General features: G+C 43.9%; 2 protein-coding genes across 2 annotated transcripts in view; one reads left to right on the top strand and one right to left on the bottom strand.

Annotated features, from left to right (window-relative positions):
• Window positions 1-13,319, bottom strand: part of MACO1 (macoilin 1) — a 69,091-nt gene extending 55,772 nt beyond the window's left edge. Inside the window, exon 1 of the mRNA XM_017534612.1 lies at window positions 13,004-13,319. Coding sequence (XP_017390101.1) covers window positions 13,004-13,083 — 80 coding nt within the window. The 5' untranslated portion in view covers window positions 13,084-13,319. The remainder of the gene's footprint in view (window positions 1-13,003) is intronic.
• Window positions 13,320-18,468: 5,149 nt separating this feature from the next.
• The window catches only part of RHCE (Rh blood group CcEe antigens), a 56,590-nt gene continuing 52,502 nt past the window's right edge, over window positions 18,469-22,556 (top strand). Inside the window, exon 1 of the mRNA XM_017534605.2 lies at window positions 18,469-18,678. Coding sequence (XP_017390094.1) covers window positions 18,660-18,678 — 19 coding nt within the window. The 5' untranslated portion in view covers window positions 18,469-18,659. The remainder of the gene's footprint in view (window positions 18,679-22,556) is intronic.

The following is a 22,556-nucleotide window of genomic DNA, read 5'->3' as shown; positions in this document are numbered from 1 at the left end:
CTTGATCTTTTACAAACATATGCCATACCCTCAACTTTCCTCTGGCTCTTTCAGGCAGGCCTGCCTCTAAAATCAAGAGACAACCTAATTAACAAAGCTGACTTTCTCTAAGACTAATCTCAAATTCTACTGAGTCACTTTAGTCTAAGACAGCTGCCTGAATTCAGTATTTACTTAGCCCTCTCCATCAGTAAATCATGTCTCTTATCCTTTTGTAGGTACATGAACAGAAGTTAAAAGACAAGTAATCTAAAATGACTGCTCATCAGAGTAAAAGCCCTAACTCCTCCCTTTCATATTCTGAAGATCATAAGATTTTTGGCAAATCTAAAGAGATGACATTACAAAGGATGAGAAAATTAGATAGGGATTTAAGCCATCATGGCATTCCAAAATATTTCTTTTAAACCATGAAGAAAATATGATTAAATATAAAATACTTTTATACACAGTTCATTATATGACTAATGGCTAATTTGATGTTACCTTGATTCTCCGATCCAAATAAGTTTGCTAATAACTATAAAATACTGTATCTTGAACAAAATTTTAAAGCATAACTACAACAAAATGATATTTTCCAAAACAATATACTGAAACAAGGGCAAATGAATAACATCATCTGATGGTCTTGTAAGCTTTTATTCTGAGTGCCAATGAAATTAAGAAAAGTCTTATGCAATTGTTAGGCTTAATAGTGGTGACTCTATCAAAGTCAATATTAACTGTAAGATTCCCCCCCATTCTATTCCTACCTTTTGTAAAAAAATTTACAACCATTTTTTACCTCCATTTAGCAGTTCTCTCCATCCATGGATTAATCATCTATAGTTAATAAGAAGCAGTACTGAACATTCTTCTTATTCCAAGTAAAGTGTACCTTTTTCTCCAGTATCTCTAGCTGCTTATCATCTAAATCATTTTCTGGAGCCCACACAATTACCATGAGCTAGCCATCAATCCTCAGTACCTGACCTTTTCCCTAGGCAGACTAATGGCCATTTAGTTCAGTTGGTCCTCACTACAGAAATGAGTCTGTAGTTCTGCTAGTAGCCACCCACCCAATCCCAGCTTTCCTGTCCTCTCGGTAATGGCAACTGTGAGTCGCTTTTAGCATTCAGGGTGTGCTATGATACTTCCTACACCAAACTGCTTTATCTTCTCTGTTATCCAATTATCTCTCCCTACTGGACATCACCTCTAGAACATTCGTCTAGCCCCTTATCTGGCTTGTACTCTACCTGAAGTCTCACACTGGCCATTTGTTAATTACAGTCTGGCTAATCAAAGTATTGGTCTCTGGATGAGCAGCATCACCATCATATATGAGCTTTCTAGAAAAGCAGAATTTCAAGACCTATTTAATTTAGCCTACATTTTAATAAGATCTGTAGACTATTTGTGCATACAATGAAGTTTCAGAAGCACTGGTATATAATATAAATTTCTCATTGTCATGGAACTTTCACTCAATTCCAGGATGTCTCAGAAAAAAAATGCCCTCATCAGATAATCAGTACTTATCACCCAACTGTTGACTGTCCTCGTCTCAACTGGGAACATTCCAACTCTTCAGGGTTAGTTCTTCCATTTTTCAACATTTCTTTCTAAGTCAAAGGCAAGATCCCTACCTAAGTACAATTAAAACTAAATGAAGCACTTCCATTGCTACTCATCCTTCAGCACACAACACAAATACATACTGATATAGCATCCTGTACTATAAGAACATTGAATCACAATTATAATTAAATAATATTTTGTGTAATTAGCTGTTCTGATGTAAAGTCCACAGGAAAAAAGGAGCTGCCTGTTTTATTCCCTGCTTTATCTCCTCAGTGCCCAGCACAGCACTCTGACTAAAGGAACTTAACTATTTTTTTCTCAAAAAATATTTGTTGAGGCCTGGCGCAGTAGCTCATGCCTGTAATCCCAGCACTTTGGGAGGCCGAGGTGGACAGATCACCTGAGGTCACGAGTTGAAGACCAGACTGGGCAATACTGTGAAACCTCATCTCTACTAAAAAATACAAAAAAAAAATAGCCAGGCGTGGTAGCAAACGCCTGTAATCCCAGCTACTCAGGAGGCTGGGGCAGGAGAATCACCTGAGCCCAGGAGACGGAGGTTGCAATGAGCCGGGATCATGCCACTGCACTCCAGCCTGAGCTACAAGAGCAAAACTCTTAGCTCGAAAAAAAAAAAAAGTTGAATTAATGATCTGTAATGTAGAAAAGCATTTAGGACTGATAGGGCTTTTACCAAAACACACACTTACAATGAATATAGAGGGAAAGATGACACACAGATGACCAACCGGGAAGGTATCCGGACAAAGTAACATCAACCTAGATAACCAATACAGCTTCGGCCTAAAGGATTACCATGCACCTGCTCCCATCTGTTCTGAATGTTCTTCACTATGAAGAAACAAATTTAATAAGCCTTGCTCTGGTGCCAGACTATCACTCCATTTGGCCTACCTGCCACAGGCTCTGACTATAGCAGTGGTTCTCAAAGTATCTTCTATTAAGCCAGACATTAAAGAGCTATGCAAAAATGTAAAACCACACCAGTCTTCTCATGAATTTATTAATTTATTGCTACTTTTTTTTTTTTTTTTTGGAGATGGAGTCTCGCTCTGTTGCCCAGGCTGGAGTGCAGCGGCACAGTCTCAGCTCACTGCAACCTCCACCTTCCAGGCTCAAGTTATTCTCTCACCTCAGCCACTCAAGTAGCTGGAATTATAGGTGCCCACCACCATGCCCGGCTAATTTCTGTATATTCAGTAGAGGTGAGGTTTTACCATGTTGGCCAGGTTGGTCTCTAACTCCTGACCTCAGGTGATCTGCCCATCTCGGCCTCCCAAAGTGCTGGGATTACAGGCATGAGCCACTGAGCCCGGCAATTTATTGTTACTTTTAAGTGAACTGGTGTTTTAAATTTTTCTCAGTTCTAACTTTTTTCTTTCTTCCCTTTTTGTTTTGTTTTTTTTTTTCCAGAATTGGGGTCTCCCTTTGTTGCCCACACTGAAGTGCAGTGGTACAATCATAGCTCACTGCAGCCTCAACCTTAACCTGGGTTCAGATGATCCTCCTATGTCAGCCTCCAGAGTTGTTAGAACTACAGGCACATGCTACCATGCTTGGCTAATTTTTTTCTTAGAGATAGGGTCTCGCTATGTTGCCCAGGTTGGTCAACACAGTGAGATCCTGGGCTCAAGTCATCCTCCTACCTCGGCCTCCCAGAGTTGGGATTACAGGCATGAGCCACCAGACCCAGCCAGTTTTAATTTCTAATACAGTAAATATTTATGGATATAACCCTTATAAACCAATGCTCTCTGATGTTCTCTATCATTTTTAAGAGTGTAAAGAGATCCAGAGACAAAAAAAATTTTTGGAAAAAAACAAACAAAAAAAATCTATAGAAAGTTGTATGTGAGCCGTAAGACAAAATAAACTAGAACCACTGCTGCATTCTGCAGGTACCTCCTTGTATAAATCCAACAAAGGGGAGTAGGCTGAGAAAACCAAGCTGTTCCATATTTCTTTTTTCGATTCTAGGCCTCCCGCATACTGCAAAGGTAACCTTTCTAGTATCAATTACACACACATACACACACATACATGTACAGCCACTGCAATGACAAATCTAACAGGGTGAAATATGCCCTTTGTTGTTTGTTTCAGAGACAGTCTCACTCTGTCTCCCAGGCTGGAGTGCAGTGGTGCGATTATAGCTCACTGCAACCTCCAACTCCTGAGCTCAAGTGATCCTCCCACCTCAGCCTCCCAAGTAGCCAGGTTGACAGGCACGATCAACCATGCCTGCCTATTTTTTTTCTTTAAAAACAAATAAACAAATAGGGAACCTTATACCTTTCAGCAAGGTATAAGTACTCTGTACTACTTTTGTGATTTTTCTAAGTCTAAAATTATTTCAAAATGCAAAGTTAAAAAGAAGCAACACATACTTGTTATTTAAAATATGAGAATGTATAATAATAATATAAAAGCCCTTAGTAATCCTGCCCCAAGATGACTACTGTATTTATAAATTGTATAATTTTTTTTTTTTTTGAGACAGAGTCTTGCTCCGTTGCCAGGCACCAAGCTGGAGTACGGTAGAGCAATCTCGGCTCACTGTAACCTCCGCCTCCCGGGTTCAAGCAATTCTCCTGCCTCAGCCTCCCGAGTAGCTGGGACTACAGGCATACACCACCACGCCCAGCTAATTTTTGTACTTTTAGTAGAGATGGGGTTTCACCATGTTGTCCAGGATGGTTTCAATCTCTTGCCCTCGTGATCTGCCCGCCTCAGCCTCCCAAAATGCTGGGATTACAGGCGCATAAATTGTATAATTTATAAATACAGTTTCTTCATTTTTTTCTAAATAAACAAATATGTGTGTTTCTTTCTTAACCAAAATATGTTTCTGTTTGTCATGTCCACTTTTTTTTTTTTCTGAGACAGAGTCTCACTCTGCTGCCCAAGCTGGAGTGCAGTGGCGCGATCTTGACTCACAGCAACTTCTGCCTCCCAGGTTCAAACCATTCTCCTGCCTCAGTCTCCCAAGTAGCTGGGATTACAGGCTCATGCCATCACGCCCAGCTAATTTTTGTATTTTTAGTAGAGATGGGGATTAGGCCAGGCTGGTCTTGAACTACTGACCTCAGATGATCCACCCGCCTCAACCTTCCAAAGTGCTGGGATTACAGGCTTGAGTCACCAGGTCTGGCCATGACCACATTTTAATGTAGAAATTTCCCTTAATCATTTTAGCAGCAACATAGAGTTCTACATAGAATTTACATTGCTCTCTGCAGTCTAACTTCTCTTTCTGTGCTCTTTCAACAGTGCCCTGCAGCTTTTTAGTTCTCTATTCCTCAGGTTTGTTTCCTATACAACGGCAATAACTACTCTGCCTATTTCACACTTGTGAGGATAAAATGAGATAATTAATATGAAAACATTTGGAAAAGTTACAAGTATGATAGAAATGTAAGGTGTGATTAAGTAGATTATTGCTATCAATTATATAAAGCATAATTCTGATTCCCTTATGACATGAATTTCTAACGTTTATATAATATTAACAGGTTTTTTAGAGCCTGTGAGTTGTTTTCCTCTCCTCCTATGCTTCTTCATCCCTCCCCCTCCTAAACCCCATAGACTCCACACTGTTAAAAGTATTCTTGAAGCAGAAATTCTAAAACTCCAAACTCACCACTTGCATTAGGTTATAATACATGTCCTTGATATCTCTGTGGTCTATACAGACCTTTATAAAAATGTTATACTACAAAACTGTGAAAACCTTTTTTAGCAATTTCAATTCTAGACTTTTTTTCCTTTAAATTGGGGGCTAGTTATGGTGGCTCACACCTGTAATATCAGCACTTTGAGATTATATTAACCACCATATCCGACCAATTCTCCTTTATTGAGAAAGGGTCTTGCTCTATTGCCCAGGCTGGAGTCCAGTGGCATAATCATGGCTCACTGCAGCCTCAAACTCCTGGGCTCACATGATCCTCGCCTCAGCCTCTCGAGTAGCTAGGACTATAGGCATGTGACACCACACCCAACTAATTTTTTTGATTTTTAGTAGAGATGAGGTCACCATGTTACCCAGGCTGGTCTTGAACTCCCGAACTCAAGCGATCCTCTTGCTTCAGCCTCCCAAAGTGCTGGGGTTACAAGCATGAGCCATCACACCTGGCCAAAAATTCTTATTATATCTGAGAAAGAAGACTCAAGCCTCTGATAGTATCTCTATTCTGAGACAGGAATCCTTGTTTTGGCCATGAACATAGTATTTATTCTCTTTAATGTTCAACCATTCTTGCTACAAGATAGGCAAAGTACTGACTTTAATACTGAGGCACTTACTTGGTTTTTAAAAGTGTTGGGTGGGTACAGTGGCTTATGCCTGTAATCCCAGCACTTTGAGAGGCCAAGGTGAGTGGCTCACTTGAGTCCAGGAGTTCAAGACCAGCCTATACAATATGGCGAGACCCCATCTTTATGAAAAGGAAAAGAAAAAAAATAGCCAGGCATGGTGGTACATGCCTCTGGTCCCAGCTACTTGGTCAGCTGAAGTGTGAGGATCTCTTGAACCTAGGAGATGGAGGCTACAGTGAGCTGTGATCACACTGGGCACTCCAGCCTGGGCAACAGAATGAGACTCTGTCTCAAAAAAAAAAAAAAAAAAAGTGTTTTGACGATGAACAATATAACAATATAATTTAAAAACAGAGTGAGATTATTTCTAGCCATTTCTCTGTGCTGAGGTGGGGGAGGAGGAGCAGTCCCAAACAGCTCAAATGCATCAGTGATATGAACAGATATATGAAAGTGGACTAGTCACGCCATCTCAATCACTAAATGCAAAAGCCCTGAAAAAGAGAAGGCAACAGAGGAGATAGGGTGAGGGATACATTATTTTTGGTGTCACAATCCCATGACTCAAAGTGGGCATATTGTCCTTAAAGGCAGCAGAGAAAAAATATAAAGGAATCAAGGTCAGTACTATAAATGTCTTCAAAGGCCAGGGATGACAAGTGCCTTGGAAGGTTCATTAGCTGAGATAATTTGATGTCGGTTGAATGTCAAATTAAAGATACAAAGCCTCAATATAGTCTCTAAAAGTTGATTAATTTTTTCAAGTTTCCATTGCCAGGATGCAAGGTGACAGACTTTGAAGAAAAGGTCACTCCTTAAGTAGCTGAAGAAATCCACAATGGTAAAAAGTCTAACAAAGATGTGTGTATCTACCGTTGGTATGTACCATTCTACTTATGCAGCCTGCTGGACAGCCAACTTATTTTTCTTCTGGACTTAATTCTTGAGAAAGAGCCAAGTAAAATAATTATGCCCAAATCTAGTAAGCCTGGGAATAGAATAATCGGTATATTTGAAGAGCACACTAAATTTTATGAAGAAAAGTAACGTAATTACAGTATTTCACTTAACTATGTTTCTAAAATTTCTACTTGCCCTCCAAACTCCACAAGACGGTAGACCAGAAACATATAAAACAAAGTGCACACTTATGTGCATAAAATCCTAAAGGGTTAACAATATCAGTGGGGCGATCTGGGAGAAATGGTCAAAGAAGAAGATTCTAGAAACATAAGTGTTTACAGAACATGAACTGGGTCCATGGAGGTAAAAACAAGCATATAACTAGAAAGAAAACAAAAATAATTATTTGCTAAACCTACCATTAAGATAAATCTCTAAGTCTAGTGAGGTTCAAGAGAGGCCATGAAGAATCGATATGAAGAAAAAGGAGACTATCACTGATAAAACAGGAAGCTTTTAAGCAAATAATGTGAAATGAATCACATTCTCTCCTCTTCCCCTCCTCAACCCAGCAGCAATTTAAAGGAATTTTCAAAACACCTAATGAAACTAAACTGCCAAGACTGCTCAGACAGGAAGGATCATAATGAAAGCTGGAGGAAAGTGCTTTTTTTAATGGAGTACGCTACTGGCAAAAATTAAGTGCAAACATCACAATGTGGCAGATTTTTAAAGTGTATTTTGTGAAAACCACAAAAAGAAGAGTTTAATAAACACTTCACTGCACAGGTTAGTGAAAACATTTCAATTTCTCCTTCCCCGACACTCCTCTAAAACAATATAGAATCTATCACTTTTTATCAGGTCCAGGATTGTTAAAGTTAAAGCCTACCAAGATTACCAAAATGCTTTTAGGCTATGAGGTTGCAACACAGGTATCTGGGGTTTCAGTTGCGGAACACATGTACAATCAAAGCAGCCAAGGGTCATGCCAGCCTGCAGTGACTTTAATAAGCATAGCCCAAAGGAGTCTAAAACCAGGCTTAGAAAACATCATTAAGAAGGCAGAAAAAGCAGTCAAATGAAATCTCTGTAGATCAGATTTAGACAAGGGTCCAAAAAAGGAAATAGGGAAGTCGAGAAGCAAGCAAAATTTGATCACTTTAAAAAGTCACTTTTAGGAGCCCCAAGGACCGGAGAAGTTTTCTCTGAAATAAAAATGGGAAACAATAACATATCCACTAGTGCTTCTTTTTTTTTTTTTTTAAAAGATGGGGTTTCACCATGATGGCCAGGCTGGTCTTGAATTCCTAACTTCAGGTGATCCACCCACCTTGGCCTCCCAAAGTGGTAAGATTACAGGCGTGAGCCACCGTGCCCGGCCAGTGCTGACTTCTTAGTCCTAGTTTTTTTTTTTTTTTTTTTGAGACAGAGTCTTGCTCTCTTGCCCAGGCTGGAGTGCAGTGGTGTGATCTCCGCTGACTACAACCTCCACCTCCTGGGTTCAAGCAGTTCTCCTGCCTCAGCCTCCCAAATAGCTGGGATTACAGGTGCCCGCCACCACGCCCGGCTAATTTTTGTATTTTTAGTAGAGATGGGGTTTCACCATTTTGGCCAGGGTGATCTTGAACTCCTGACCTTGTGATCCACCCGCCTCGGCCTTCCAAAGTGCTGGGATTACAGGCATGAGCCACCATGCCCGGCTTCTTAGTCCTAGTTTTAAGGTATTAAGCTACAAAAACATGACACGTACAATACTGCACTGCCTAAACTTCACACAACACTACAAGGAGAATCCAGTACAGGAAGACAGGAAGCAGTCTTAAATTCACAATGAAGGGGTACTTCCTTCAGCCACCAGATGTAAAATCATTTCCAGAAGCTTAAAACATATACCTTACTTAAAATTTGTATTCTATTTACTTGTATAAATAATCATTTTAACTGTAGAGACTTGGAATATATGTGTACTTTAAACATAAATGTTTCTGCCTCCCTCTTCTACTTACCACACCTTATCTCCTCATTTTTGTATTGTAAAGTGAGTAATTCTCTGAGGGAAAGGAGTGGAAAGTAAGGCAGGGTGAGAAGTGGGGGTAAACCATACACAATCTCCTTAAAGCTTTATAAAAACTACATAGTACCCTAACCTCACCTCACCTGAAGAATCACTGCCTGCAATGAGAGATTACTATTGAAGAGTATCTGGTACACATGTGTCAAGGCAGACGCAGGGAGAGAACCCAGCCCAGAAAACCAAAGGACCTTGGAAATATAAGAGTTAGGTACTTAATAACTTAGTTTCATAATTTTTTTTTTTTGAGACGGAGTTTCACTCTTGTTACCCAGGCTGGAGTGCAGTGGCACGATCTCGGCTCACCGCAACCTCCACCTCCTGGGTTCTCCTACATCAGTCTCCCGAGTAGCTGCGACTACAGGCATGCGCCACCATACCCGGCTAATTTTTGTATTTTTAGTAGAGACGGGGTTTCGCCATGTTGACCAGGATGGTCTCGATCTCTTGACCTTGTGATCCACCCACCTCGGCCTCCCAAAGTGCTGGGATTACAGGCGTGAACCACCGTGCCCGGCAGTTTCATAATTTTTAAAGTACTTTCATATCTATCTCATTTGAGATAGAAAAGACTACCTCATTTAGTGGCAGCTGTCTACTTCATCATAAAATAGCACAGAGCAAAATACAGCTGTTGATGTGTCAGGTCAACCACTAAAACAGTTAAGCTAAAATTTAGTACAACAGAAATGTTTTTACTTGAACAGAACCTAAAGTTCTTTGGAACCTCTAAACCACTATACAAATTTAAGATGCTATTACTATGGCCTCCTAGACTGTAATCTCCTTGACGACAATGGGCCATGTGTCATCCTGTATCCTCCACAATTCTCTCAACAATGCAGGTACTTAATGAATGAAATGGACTAGCTTATATTCGTTTATTTATTAATTTACTCACTCAACACTTACTGAACACTGAATGTGTACTCTGTGCCAGGCTCTGGGCTAGGTTGGATTTTTTTAAAACTACATCGAATCTTAGCCCCTAATAGATGAAAAGATCACTATTTCTATTTCCTTTCTCCTATTCTTAACTGGATTAAAATATTTCTATAGCACATTTCAATTTTCAAATGATGTTTTATACGTATAAATGCAGATTATATTAATATAATGTCTAAAATTAATATTTCTTGTATCTTGCCCCAAAACAGAATTCCAACACAGTCATGATACTCACAATAAATGATATCATTTCACAGTTACCTCAGTAACAGTTGCTGGAGTGCAGCCCATGATTAAAAGTGTCTCCACAACAGAATTTTTTAAAGCAAGACCAAACAGCAACTGACCCCTTGTTTTGACTACTCAACTTTTGTTTACAGTTGCACCAAATCTTATAGTATTTCCTGCCTCCTTAAAAAACAAACTACACATGTTAAACTGTGATAGCAACAACATGGCAAATAGTATCTGTAAACTACACTAGGATTTATAAAGCATTTCACAAACTGTACATGTCCTCCTTCAGTCCTCAAAACTCACTTGAAGATGGGATAACTAGGGCTCAAAGCTGTGGATGCCCTTCCCTGCCTAAAGCAGCAGAGCTAGGAATTGGGTCTGATCCTTGGTCTCCTGATTCCAGCAGTCCAGTGCGTGTTTCACCACAGCTGCTGTCTCCTTCCTACGCCAAGTCTCAGAAAGTTGTACAGATTGAGAACATGAAAATAATAAGTCCATGAAAGGTTTGGCTATGAAACAGTAGAGAGTGGTTATCAAAACTGTCAACACAGCCTCAGAAAAAAAAAAAAAAAAATCAGAAAAAAAAAAAAAACAAAGCTCTCTGTTAAATGAATCCAAAATTGGCCAGATGTTGCTGAGAAACAAAATGGGCAATAGATGGTGTGAAAACAACTTAGTACAGACTTAAATTTGATGATGACCAGAAATGTGACATTCATGAATCCTCAAGCATTCTAGTTTACAACCAGTCCACTCATCCTGTTTGCTTTAGAAATAACTGGAAATTTTTCTAAATCTCTCTTTAAAAACAGAATTAGGGGAAAAAAAATCTTGTTCTTCAGTCCAATACTCCATAATATAAATTAACAAACAGATAAGTGAGTTGAAACGCTCTTTATATGATGTTCCAAACAGGAGAGACAGGTAGAAATACTTTAGGTCTTTTATTAACATTTAAAGAATGCAAAAGACAGAAAAGGAAGGAGATTTAAGGCTAAAGCACTGTTGGTTTTTAAAATTTTGCAGACAAACCTCTGAATAACTTGCATAGAGTATTTACAATTAACCTTTAGGGTAAGAAAATTCAAATTTCAAAAGCCATCAGTAAAATGTAAATCTTCATTAAACAATGAATTCACTTCTTCACATCGACTCACACTGAGTAGTTAAAATGGCACAGGTTGTAAACTGGGTCTATTTGTTCAAGTACAAAGATAAACTGAAATACAGCAGAAAACATGTAAACATTATGGGACTCTCAATCTTCTTGCTATAAATGGAGGTACATCATCTTATGCTACTGTAAATAGCAGCTATTCGAATGCCACAGTTGTGCTAAGTCTACCAACTCTATTTAATATGCCTTTCCTATTCTTATGTTACCTATAACGTTAAGTTGGTCAAATATTTTTCAATAGCCAAGGGGGTATTGAATATTGAATACATTCAATATTCAAGAATGTATAGCGTATGTAACGGGAATTGAAGAGACCTTTCCTCCATCCATGTGCAGGAAAAATTGTTTGCTTTTACAGTTTTAGTTAAAATGGTCAAGTTTGATTGATTCAGCGTAGACTCAAGTCTGTTTTACTCACTGCTCTATCCTCACTGATTAGAAGAGTTCCTGGCACATAGTATATACAATTGTTGAATGAATGAATTACTCCTATGCTCTACGGCTCGTTATATAAGAATATACTCAATAATTTTTTACTTTAATTGACTTCTTAATGCTTTTAAACTTGAAGTAAAGAAAACCCCCAGTGTTTACATCAGTCAGCTGCTTGTGGAAAGCAATCATTCCACATGTGTAAACAAGAGCATGTGCAAGGTGTACAGTTATGTTAAGACAACTTGGCTGTCATCAGCTACCTCACGTATTTCTCGAAATCCCAAGCTAGAAGAGCTAAATTCTGAAACACCATGAGGACTCAATTAAGACTATATCCACAGGCTGAGAATTGTCCTTTGTAAACTAATTGCTTCTCCACCGAAATCTGTATCAAGGCAAACACCATTTACAATTAACATTCTGAGAAGAACCTGAAAATAACAGTCGTACATAAATCGACTTGGGGAAGTTATGATAGTAAGCTGCCCCATGAACCTGTTGTCTTTCTCCACCAGTGGACTGAATTCAATTTCTATTTAAAGGGACACTGCTTTCCTTGTGGATGGGGAAAAAAAAAAAAAAAAATTTGAAGAAAATCCCTCTTTAAAAACGTTCAAAGCAAGCTATCTGTTTGGAATTGTCAAAATAATGTTTGCAGAAAAACTGATCATCAGACCCTTCCGAGTTTGGAGCAGGGCCACAGGGAATGATTTGGGGGTATCAGCTTCAGCCCTCGGTGCCAAGTTTGAGATCCCATATGGGAAGGACAAGGCAAAAGAAGTGACAGCATGGCCCCAGGCCGGTCTGCTGGCAGCTGGTGAAGGGGAGATGAGGGTCCACGGTGGGCTCTCAACTTTGTCAGCCTCCCCCACACACCCCCTACGCTGTGGTCCACGCGCCTCCCGACTCAGGCCGGCGGACTCCCAGGCCACTGGGGACTCGGGGACCAGCGGCGGCCACTCAGGGGTCCCAGGAGCGGCCCTCCCGGCCCAGAGGCACGGCCGGGAGGCTAGGAACGCCCGGCGGGTTGGGGGCTCTCCGCCCCTCCCCCCGGCGGGCTCGGCGCTTCCAACCGCGGCGCGGCGGCCCCCTCAGCCAGCGCCCGCCGCGCCCTCCCCGCCCGACCGGGCGGGCCCTCGTCACGCCCCGCGCCCCCGGGGCGGACCCCCGGCGGGCCGGCCGGCGGCTCGCGGGCCAGGGCTCCTCAGGAAAGCCCCCGGCGCGGGCGTGCGGCCTAGCTGGGGTTACATAACGGGGCCGGGCCCCTCTGAGCCGGCGGGGGACCGCGGGGCCCGTGCCCGCGAAGTGGGGGCGTCGCCGCTCACCTGCCGTAGATGCCCTCGGTGATCCGGTTCCGCTTTAGGGGGCGGCGGAGCTTACTGCAGTCGGCGTTCCGCCGCTTCATCCTCCCGCTGGGGGGCCGGGTGCCCGCGCCGCCGCCGCCTTCTCTCACCTCAGCTGCAGCCGCAGCCGACCCGCCCCGCGTCAGGCCTGGACTCTACCCCTGGGGCCGGTCACACAGACATGGAGCCAGCACCCGGGGGGAGGGGGTGGCACAGGGAGGGGGGGCTTGGAGCCTCCTCCGCCTTCGGAAACAAAGAAATGACAATTCCGGGGCCCGCCCGCCCAGCACCAGCCAGTCGCCTGCCCCGCCTCTCCAGCTCCGACGGACGGCCCGTGGAGCCAATGGAAGCCACGGGTAAACCGCTGCCGGCCAATCCCAGGGCCCGCTGAGGCAAAACGGACTCTAGAACCCGCCTGTTTGAAGGACAGAAGAATGCGCCAATCATTATGGTGTCTGGGTCCGCGGCTGAGCCTATCAGAAAAGATTTAAATAGAGGCTTATAAATAGGCCCTATAAATATAACATCCTATATTACGCCTTGTTGTGAAGGTATGCTTTATTATTATTGGGTTGCGTTTCATTGTATTGTAATCCCTACTAGAGCATGCCGTGCGGCATGGAATTGTAGGCTCTCGTCTAGCAATGTATGAAATCGGGAGGCCCGGGTTTGCAGCATGTGCGGTGTCTGCGCTGACGTGCGCTTCAGCCAGTCGCGTCATTATGTAAGGGAGCATCCCAGGAACAGCGCCGGGGACCCTTCCGCGGATGCTGGAGCGCTCGGCCACGCCGACCGCGTCAGCGCGCACCGGGGGTATGAATGACAAAGCAAACCCCACACGCACACAGACACACACCCTGCCAGCTTCCCGCGACGTGGTGACAGCGCGCCGGCCAATCGGAGGCGGCGGCCCCGCCCCGAGTTACGTCACGTGGGTGGGGGAGCCTCGGGTGCGCGCGACGTCGCGCAGGGCTGCCGGGGGCGTGTGCGGCGGCGCAGCCCGGGCTCCACGTCCTCAGGTTGGGCAGCGCCGTGAGCTCCACAGGCGCTCAGTCCTGAGGACTCTCGAGGACGCTGCCCCGAAACATCGACCTCCAGACCGGGCCCGGAGCCTGCGGGGCGGGTCCGGGCTCCTCCTAGGCCAGCGACCCTTCACGCTTCACACTCTGAGCGCCAGGCACCGAGCTGGGTAATTTGTGTGTATTTGCTCATTTAGTCCTGGTAATTTCCCTGCCACTTACGTACGGCAAAATAACGATTAGAAAAGGCAGCACAGTTTTTTTTTTTTTTAAGAGAAGTAAAAAGAATGTTTATCATTAGAGAAAACGGGAAAATGTAGGAAAAGTAGCCGAAAAGGAAAAAAACACCCATGGGTGTCATCACATTAACACAAATACTGTTGGCATTTTATTGTATTTGCTTGTTTTCCAGTTTTCCCCTATGAATGATAATGTTACCATTGCTATTAAATAGAATAGTGGTCATACTGTGTTTTATTTAACATAAACATTTTTACGTGTTTTAATGCAGCTTTTATAAATATTTCGGAAAATATTGCAGAATGTCCTATCCAGTAGCTTTACCAGTGTAACCCTTCAACAACAGTGGGGCAGCTAGTCTTCCAGTGCATTTTTTAATCTTCCCATGAAGTAGATGCCATTTTGTTTTGTCCTGGGACACATAGAATTCTGTCTGCCCTGTGATCACCCTTCACTTAATCAACACCTACCCCAAGGAGAAACTTTAGTTTACACCAAATGCATTGTTCTCAGTCATGACTCTGTGTTATTGTCTTCTGCTCACAAACTTTGAAAGATCTCCCAGCGCCGGGAAGAGAAAACTCATTCTGTTTAGAACAGCATCCAGAGCTGGTCACAATGGGGACCTACCCTCCTTTTCCAGTCTACGCCGAGCAAGCAGACCTTGTTTCCTCACTATCCTTAAAGCCACTGCAAACGATCTTTCCTCCTTCCTGCCTCTGCTCCAACACACAGCATCTCTTGTCACTGCCGTTTCTAGTGTGTGGCTTCTTAGGCAAGGCTTATCCATCCACTTAGGCAAAAAGCTTCTTGGGGATCAAATCTATACCCTGCAGAGGCTGGGTGCGGTGGCTCACACCTGTAATGCCAGGATTTTGGGAGGCTGAGGCAGGCAGTTCACGCGCTCAGGAGTTCGAGAGCTGCCTGACCAACACGGTAAAACCCTGTCTCTACTAAGGATACAAAAATTAGCCAGGTGTGGTGGTGCATGCCTGTAATCGAAGCTACTCAGGAGGCTGAGGCAGGAGAATCACTTGAACCCAGGAGGCGGAGGTTGCAATCACCCAAGATCACACCACCACACTCCAGCCTGGGCGACACAGCGAGACTCCGTCTCAAAAATAAAAATAAAGAAAAATCTATACCCTGCAGAGATACAGTTCAGAAAAATGGCCAGAGTACTTGCTTTTTCAGACCAGGGCTGAAATTCTAGGTTGGCCACTTACTAGCTTGGACAAGTTACTGAACCTCTTGGAGTCTGTTTCCACTCACGTTTGTTTTAAGGCTTGGAGGACAATGGGCTTTCAGAGCCAGGGAAACAGTAGGTAACAGAAAGTAACTGCTGTTAGCAGTATACTTGTTTTTCATGCCTTAACTCTACTTCAGTATCTTGATCAAGTGGCACTGGGTGGCCAAGAAAACAAACCCTGTGAGCTCAAAAGTTTCACCAAGGCCTGCCCATCATTGAGAAAGGATATGAACAGAATGTTCTGTGTGGAGCAGCAGAAAAAGACTTCAGCTGCCAAGGCAGATTGGTTCATGGAGGGAGACACAGGTGGGAACCAAATCAAAATGGAAGCGTAAAGGCTTTGGAGAGGACAGGGTCAGGTACCTATTAAAGTCCTGGCTCCAGACTCCACGGGAACCCCAGCTGAATATCCCTCATTCCGAGGGCTGCAGTGTTACAGATTACCTGGGCCAGAGACTAAGTGGGATGGATAGATGAGCCATCCAAAGAAAAGATGAGAGGCACTGGGGACGCATGCCAGCTTTCTGAGGCTCACTGTCTAGCCTATTATTCAATAGGTTCCTGACAAGGCCATCTCATGCTGTGGCAAAAGTGTGGAGTGGCTGGGAGCAAGGGAGGGTGTGGTTGAGAGTTACTGTTGAGCTCTAGGACTATGTGGGAGCAGAGAAAGGGCAGAGAAAATCTCAGGGTGATGGCCTGAGAAGCAATCTGAAGGTCTGGAGGTCTAGGTTCCAATTCCAGTTCACATGGCAACTCACCAATGTCCTTGGTTGAGTCGCCAGCCCACCCTGTGCAAAGATCTCCTCTGGAGGTGGTGCCTCTAGTCCTACATTTAGAAGCAGATCACGCTAGCTCCATTTCACACATGAGAAAACTGAGACTTGGAGGAAACAAGGTCACATAATTGGTATGGTAGAGCAATCTAGCTCAAAACACAAGCTGAGCAAGATCTGAGCTGAGCCTTGAGGCCACAGGCATGTGCTGTGGTGCCTACATGTGGCCATTAATGGGTAGAGTTGGGATGAGATGATGGGAATGGCCTTCTTGCCCAGACCCAAGGACAGGCCAGGGCAGGACTGCGTGTCTCCGTACTCTTCCTATTTCACTCCTCCAGACCTAGCTCTTTTTTCCACAACCCATTCTAGCACAAGCCCTTTGACTCCAGCCAAGTGCCAGTCTTTTTCCTCTGAGACTTGAAATGGCTCTTTGGGATTCTAAGGGCACAGAATTGGGCTAACCTGAGGCAGACCTCCTGCCAGAAGGCTCCAGTTCTCCACACCTTCAGCAGTCAGGAGGCAGAGGAGATCAGCAGTGGGCATTTTACAGATGATTAAAAACAAGGAAGGGAAGTAATTTGCCCTCATTCTAAAGACCAAGGCCTACATAGGAATTTAGGCCCATCCCTCCTTCTAGGACTTTCCGATGAAGGGATTTGGACTTGGGCTTCAGCTGAGCCCAGAACAGCTCTAGAGGCCAGATCATTACACCCTGTTTCACATATAAGGAAATGATATCCCCACCTCTGTCAGCCTGTTCAATCCCCGCAAGCCCACAGGGCTGGGTGACCCTACTGTCTTGAGCTTTGTTCCTACCCTGTAGGAATCACAGAAAAGTGCAAACATTGGGATGGCCACCTCTTACACATGTACCTGTATCCACTAGAGAACCAGGTTTTGTTTTTGTTTTTGTTTTGAGACGGAGCCTCACTCTGTCACCCAGACTGGAGTGCAGTGGTGCATTTTTGGCTCACTGCAACCTCCACCTCCTGGGTTGAAGTGTTTCTCCTGCCTCAGCCTCCCAAGTAGCTGGGACTACAGGCATCCACCACCATGCCTGGATAATTTTTGTATTGTTTGTGTGTGTGTGTGTGTGTGTGTGTGTGATGGAGTTTCACTCTTGTTATCCAGGCTGGAGTGCAATGGCGCGATCTCGGCTCACTGCAACCTCCGCCTCCTGGGTTCAAGCAATTCTCCTTTCTCAGCCTCCCGAGTAGCTAGGACTACAGGCATCCACCACAACACCTGGATAATTTTTGTATTTTTAGTAGAGATGGGTTTTCACCATGTTAGCCAGTCTGGTGGTCTCAAACTCCTGACCTCAGGTGATCCACCCACCTCGGCCTCCCAAAATGCTGGGGTTACACGTGTGAGCCACCGCACCTGGCCAGAACCATGTTAATGGAGGATGTTCACTGTCGTGTTTAGAACAGGGATGGTTTGGAAGAGGGCTGACCAAACACATTATCACATATCCTTCATGGAAGTCATTGTGGCGTGGAGGATGATTATACGTAGCACTTACTATTGCAGCCACCACTCCAAGTACCAGATACATATTGTTTTAATCCTCACAACAATCCTATGAGAGAGAGATTATTACTGGTACCATATTACAGATGAGCACACTGTGGCAAAGTTAAGTCACCTGCCTAAGGTCACATAGTGACGAGTTGGGAATTCAAATCCAGGCAGCCTGCTTCTGGAGCCTGGGCTTTTTAGCCACCATGTTATAGTGTTGTAGAAAGATTTTCCTGGCTTGGAAACTGCTTATGATACACAGTTCATGAAAATAGCAAGTTACCAAACAGTATGTGCTACATAATCCCATTTTTGTAGGGAGAAAAACAAGACCTAAATCGACAGGAATAGAAAAGCATCTGAAAGAATATACACACAAAACATAGCGCTGGTTTCTGGAGAGACTGAAATGGGCATTTTATGTTAGCTTTATGCATCTGCATTTTCAGAGGTTTCTACAGTAAACTTGCCAAGCTTGTGTGATAATAATAATTGCTAACATTTATGGAGTGCTGTCTACACATCTGACATTTTATGCACTGCCTCCTTGAACCTTCACAACAGCCCAATGAGATTGACACTCTGATATTCTGCCTTTCCAGATGAGGAAACAGGCACAGAGACACGGACTGTTTCACCCAACGTCATACATCTCATTGCAAAGCCAGAATTTGAACCAAGTTGCCTGACTCCAAAGCTCACGTGTGTTAAATCAATGAGTGACTGACTTGGCCACACTTTAGCCAAACATGTCGTAAGCAAGGTCATACCCTTGGCGTGGACACATTTCCAGGGAGGGACCAGAGGACCTCCTACTTTATTGGTCACTGACCATGACTGAGCTTGACTCAGGTAGGAGGGTGTGGCAGGTGTTCTCAAAGAGTCCGGTTTTTACAGAAAGTCATGATTACACGTGAAAGCTGTGGGCGCTCTAACTCGATTCACCGCACCTGCAGGAAGCCTGGCTGCTCAGACCGGGACTCCATGGTCATAGCACCACTTGCTTACCTTCATTGCCATAACTCAGGCTGCCAGGGCTGCTGACACATTTGCACACTTGCAATAACCCTGTGAGGAGAGCAGAACACATCATCTTATTTGACTCATAAGGAAATTGAGACTGGGTGATTTAGTAACTTGGGAGGCAGAATTGCAGAGTAATTAGCAACACAAGCTATGGTGTCACATGGATCTGGGTTAGGTCCTAGCTGTGTGACTGGGTACTCATGCCACCTCTCTGAGCAGTTTCCTCTTTTGTAAATGTAATGATGCCTACACTCACAGGCTTCCGATGAAATATGCGAAATGATTGGTTCTGTGCTTGGCATTCCAGAAATGGTAGCTGTTATTCTGCCAACAAATATTTATTGAGCACCTACTATGGACTGAGTCCCTGTTGTTGAGCATACAACAGCAACCGCAGCAGTCAAAAGTCCCTGTCTACATGTTGCTCGGATTCTCATAGAGGGAGACAGATAATAAACAAATGCATGGCTGGGCACAGTGGCTCACGCCTGTGTTGCCAGTACTTTGGGAGGCCAAGGTAGGTGAATCACCTGAGGTTAGGAGTTTGAGACCATCCTGGCCAACATGGCAAAACTCTGTCACTACCAAAAATAGAAAAATTAGCCGGTGTGATGGTGTAGTTCCAGCTACTCAGGAGGCTGAGGAAGGAGAATCACTTGAACCTAAAAGGCAGAAGTTGCAGTGAGCGAAGATTGTGCTACTACACTCCAGCCTGGGTGACTGAGACTTCATCTCAAAACAAAACAAAAAACAAATACACAAGTAAAAATATATACTGTGTCAGATGCTAATAAGTGCTGTGAAGAAAGACTAAAAGGGGAACACAAGGAACCCTTGTCAAGGGGAGCAGAAAGGGAAGTTGATGCTGTCCTTTTAAATAGGGCAGTCAGAGGCCAGGTGCGGTGGCTCATATCTGTAACCCCAGCACTTTGGGAGGTTGAGGCAGGCAAATCATTTGAGGTCAGGAGTTCAAGACCAGCCTGGCCAACATGTTGAAACCCTGTGTCTACTAAAAATACAAAAATTAGCCAGGTATGGTGGCATGCACCTGTAATGCCGCTACTCAGGAGTCTGAGGCAGGAAAATTGCTGGAACCTGGGAGGCAGTGGTTGCAGTGAGCCGAGATTCTGCCATTGTATTCTAGCCTGGGCAACAAGAGTGAAAGTTTGTCTCAAAAAAAAAAAAAAAAAAAATAGGACAGTCAGGGAAAACTTCCCTGAGAAGGGGACAGTGGAGTACAGATCCATGGAAGTGAGGTGGGGAGCAAGCCGGTACAGATGTTCCTTGACTTATGATGGGGTTATGTCCTGATAAAGCCATGGTAAGTAGGAACTATTGTAAATCAAAAATGTATTTAATACACCTAACCTACAGAACGTCATAGCTTAGCCTCACCTACCTTAAACATGCTTAAAACACTTACATTAGCCTACAGTTGGGCAAAATCATCTAACACAAAGCCTGTTTTACAATAAAGTGTTGAATATCTCGTGTAATATGTTGAGTACTATACAGAAAATAAAGAACAGAGTGGTGGTATGGGTACCCAAAGTGGGGTTTCTACTATATGTGAGTTGCTATCGCGCCATTGTAAAGTTGAAAACCGTTAAGTCAAACCATCATAAGTCGGAAGCCATCTGTTTCTGCTAGGAGGAGTGTTTGAGAGAGAGAACAGCAGGTGCACAGAGGGCTTTTTTCCCAACATTTTATTATGAAAAATTTCAAACATTTACCCAAAAAATGTTGAAAGATTTGTATGGTGAAAAGCCATATATCTCACAGCTAGATTCAACAATTAACATTTTACTGTATTTGTTTTTTGACTTAACTATCCTAAATCCCTTGTGCTTTCTGTACCAGGTGACCTGCCTTGAAGATTTAGAGACAGAATATCAGGAACTATAGTCAGAAAATGGGACCTTTTAAAAGAGTCAGAGGGGAAGAGCAAACACTCCACTTTTGACAAATCTGTCGGGAGAGGCCAACCGCAGCGATACCTCCCTTTTTTTGTTTTGAAGTAGAGTCTCGCTCTGTCGGCACAATCTCAGCTCACTGCAACCTCCACCTTCTGGGTTCAAGCGATTCTCCTGCCTCAGCCTCCCAAGTAGCTGGGATTATAGGCATCTGCTACCACACTCAGCTAATTTTTTGTATTTTAGTAGATATGGGTTTCACCGTGTTGCCCAGACTGATGTCGAACTCCTGACCTCATGAACCGTCTGCCTCGGCCTCCCAACGTGCTGGGATTACAGGCATGAGCCACTGCACCCAGCCAATACCTCCCTTTCTTAATGAAAGGCTTTCTGTTCCGCGAGGAGTGGGTGGGTCCTTTTGTCAAGCAGTCAGTCCCTACTGCTTCCTGACTGGGGCAGGATCAGGACGCACAGGGGTTTGGAGTGCCTTGGAACCAGCTACCACCCACACTGTTTGCCAGCTGGTAAACACGCCCGTCAGGCACGGGGATTGGCATTGACTGGAAATCTTTAGTGTTCATCTTGTTGACATCTGGTGCCTTTGGGCAGGAGGGTGCAGTTGGCTGCCTGGTTTTCAGATCTTATACTGGGCCCAGGCTACCGTGGGTCACGTCCATTTGTCCCACTGCACAGGAGAGTTCTTTCTCAGGAAACCCAGTTTATAAGAAGTACTGACTGCCAGAGAGAGTCCGGAAATCAGAACCAGGAGGCAACTGTGAGAGGAATGGAGACTTCTGACCTCCGAGGATTGGGGAGCCCTCTCCCTTATTTACTGCTGGGGTAGCAGAGGGCTTAGAACCCCATGTTCCTAGACTTTTAGAATTGGAAGAAGGCTTAGAAGTAATCTAGGCAGGGGAGTCCCCAACCCTGGGGCTGTGGCCTGTTAGGAACCAGGGCCACACAGCATGAGGGGTAGGTGAGCGAGCACTACCGCCTGAGCTTTGCCTCCTGTCAGATCAGCAGCAGCATTAGATTCTCAGAGGGGCACAAACCCTATTGGGAACTGCTCATGAGAGGGATCTAGGTTGGGTGCCCCTTAGCAGAATCTAACTAATGCGTGATGATCTGAGGTGGAACAGTTTCATCCCCAAACCGTCCCTCCAACCCCACCCCAGTCTGTGAAAAAATTGTCTTCCACAAAACTGGTCCCTGGTGCCAAAGAGGTCAGGGACCCCTGATCTAGGGCTACAGTTAAGTGGTCAAACACCCAGGTCCTGAAGTTAGGCTGCCCGGATTGAAATCCCAGCCCCACTACTTACTAGCCCTGTGACCCTGAGCAAGTCACTTAGTTTTTCTGTGCCTCAGTTTACTCATCTGTAATATAAGGCTAATAGTACCCATCTTAGTGTCATAAACTAAGTTCATATATGTAAAGTGCTTAGAATAATGCCTAGCAATAAGTACTTAATAAAAGTTAGCTCTGAAAATGTGCAAAGCAAAAGCAACCAATGTTTTAGTGGTTTGTAACCAACTTTTTTCTATGCATGTGCTAGCATATTGTTATTATTTTATAAGAGTGGGAACATATTGTACATACTGTTACATAACTTGCTTTTTCACTAAACAGTATGTTCTCTGTGTCAGTTTTGATAAAAGCATTTTCCTGTTGCTTTTCCTGCATATGTTCAGAACCATCATATTGGCAGCAAGTTTCATGTCCTGTAGTTTTCTTTTTTTTTTTTTTTTTTTTTTTTGGAGATGAAGTGTTGCTCTGTCACCCAGGCTGGAGTG

The sequence above is a fragment of the Cebus imitator genome, unplaced genomic scaffold (assembly GCF_001604975.1).
Source record: "Cebus imitator isolate Cc_AM_T3 unplaced genomic scaffold, Cebus_imitator-1.0 Scaffold87, whole genome shotgun sequence".
Classification (NCBI taxonomy): Eukaryota; Metazoa; Chordata; class Mammalia; order Primates; family Cebidae; genus Cebus; species Cebus imitator.
This window is presented reverse-complemented; position numbering and strand designations above follow the sequence as displayed.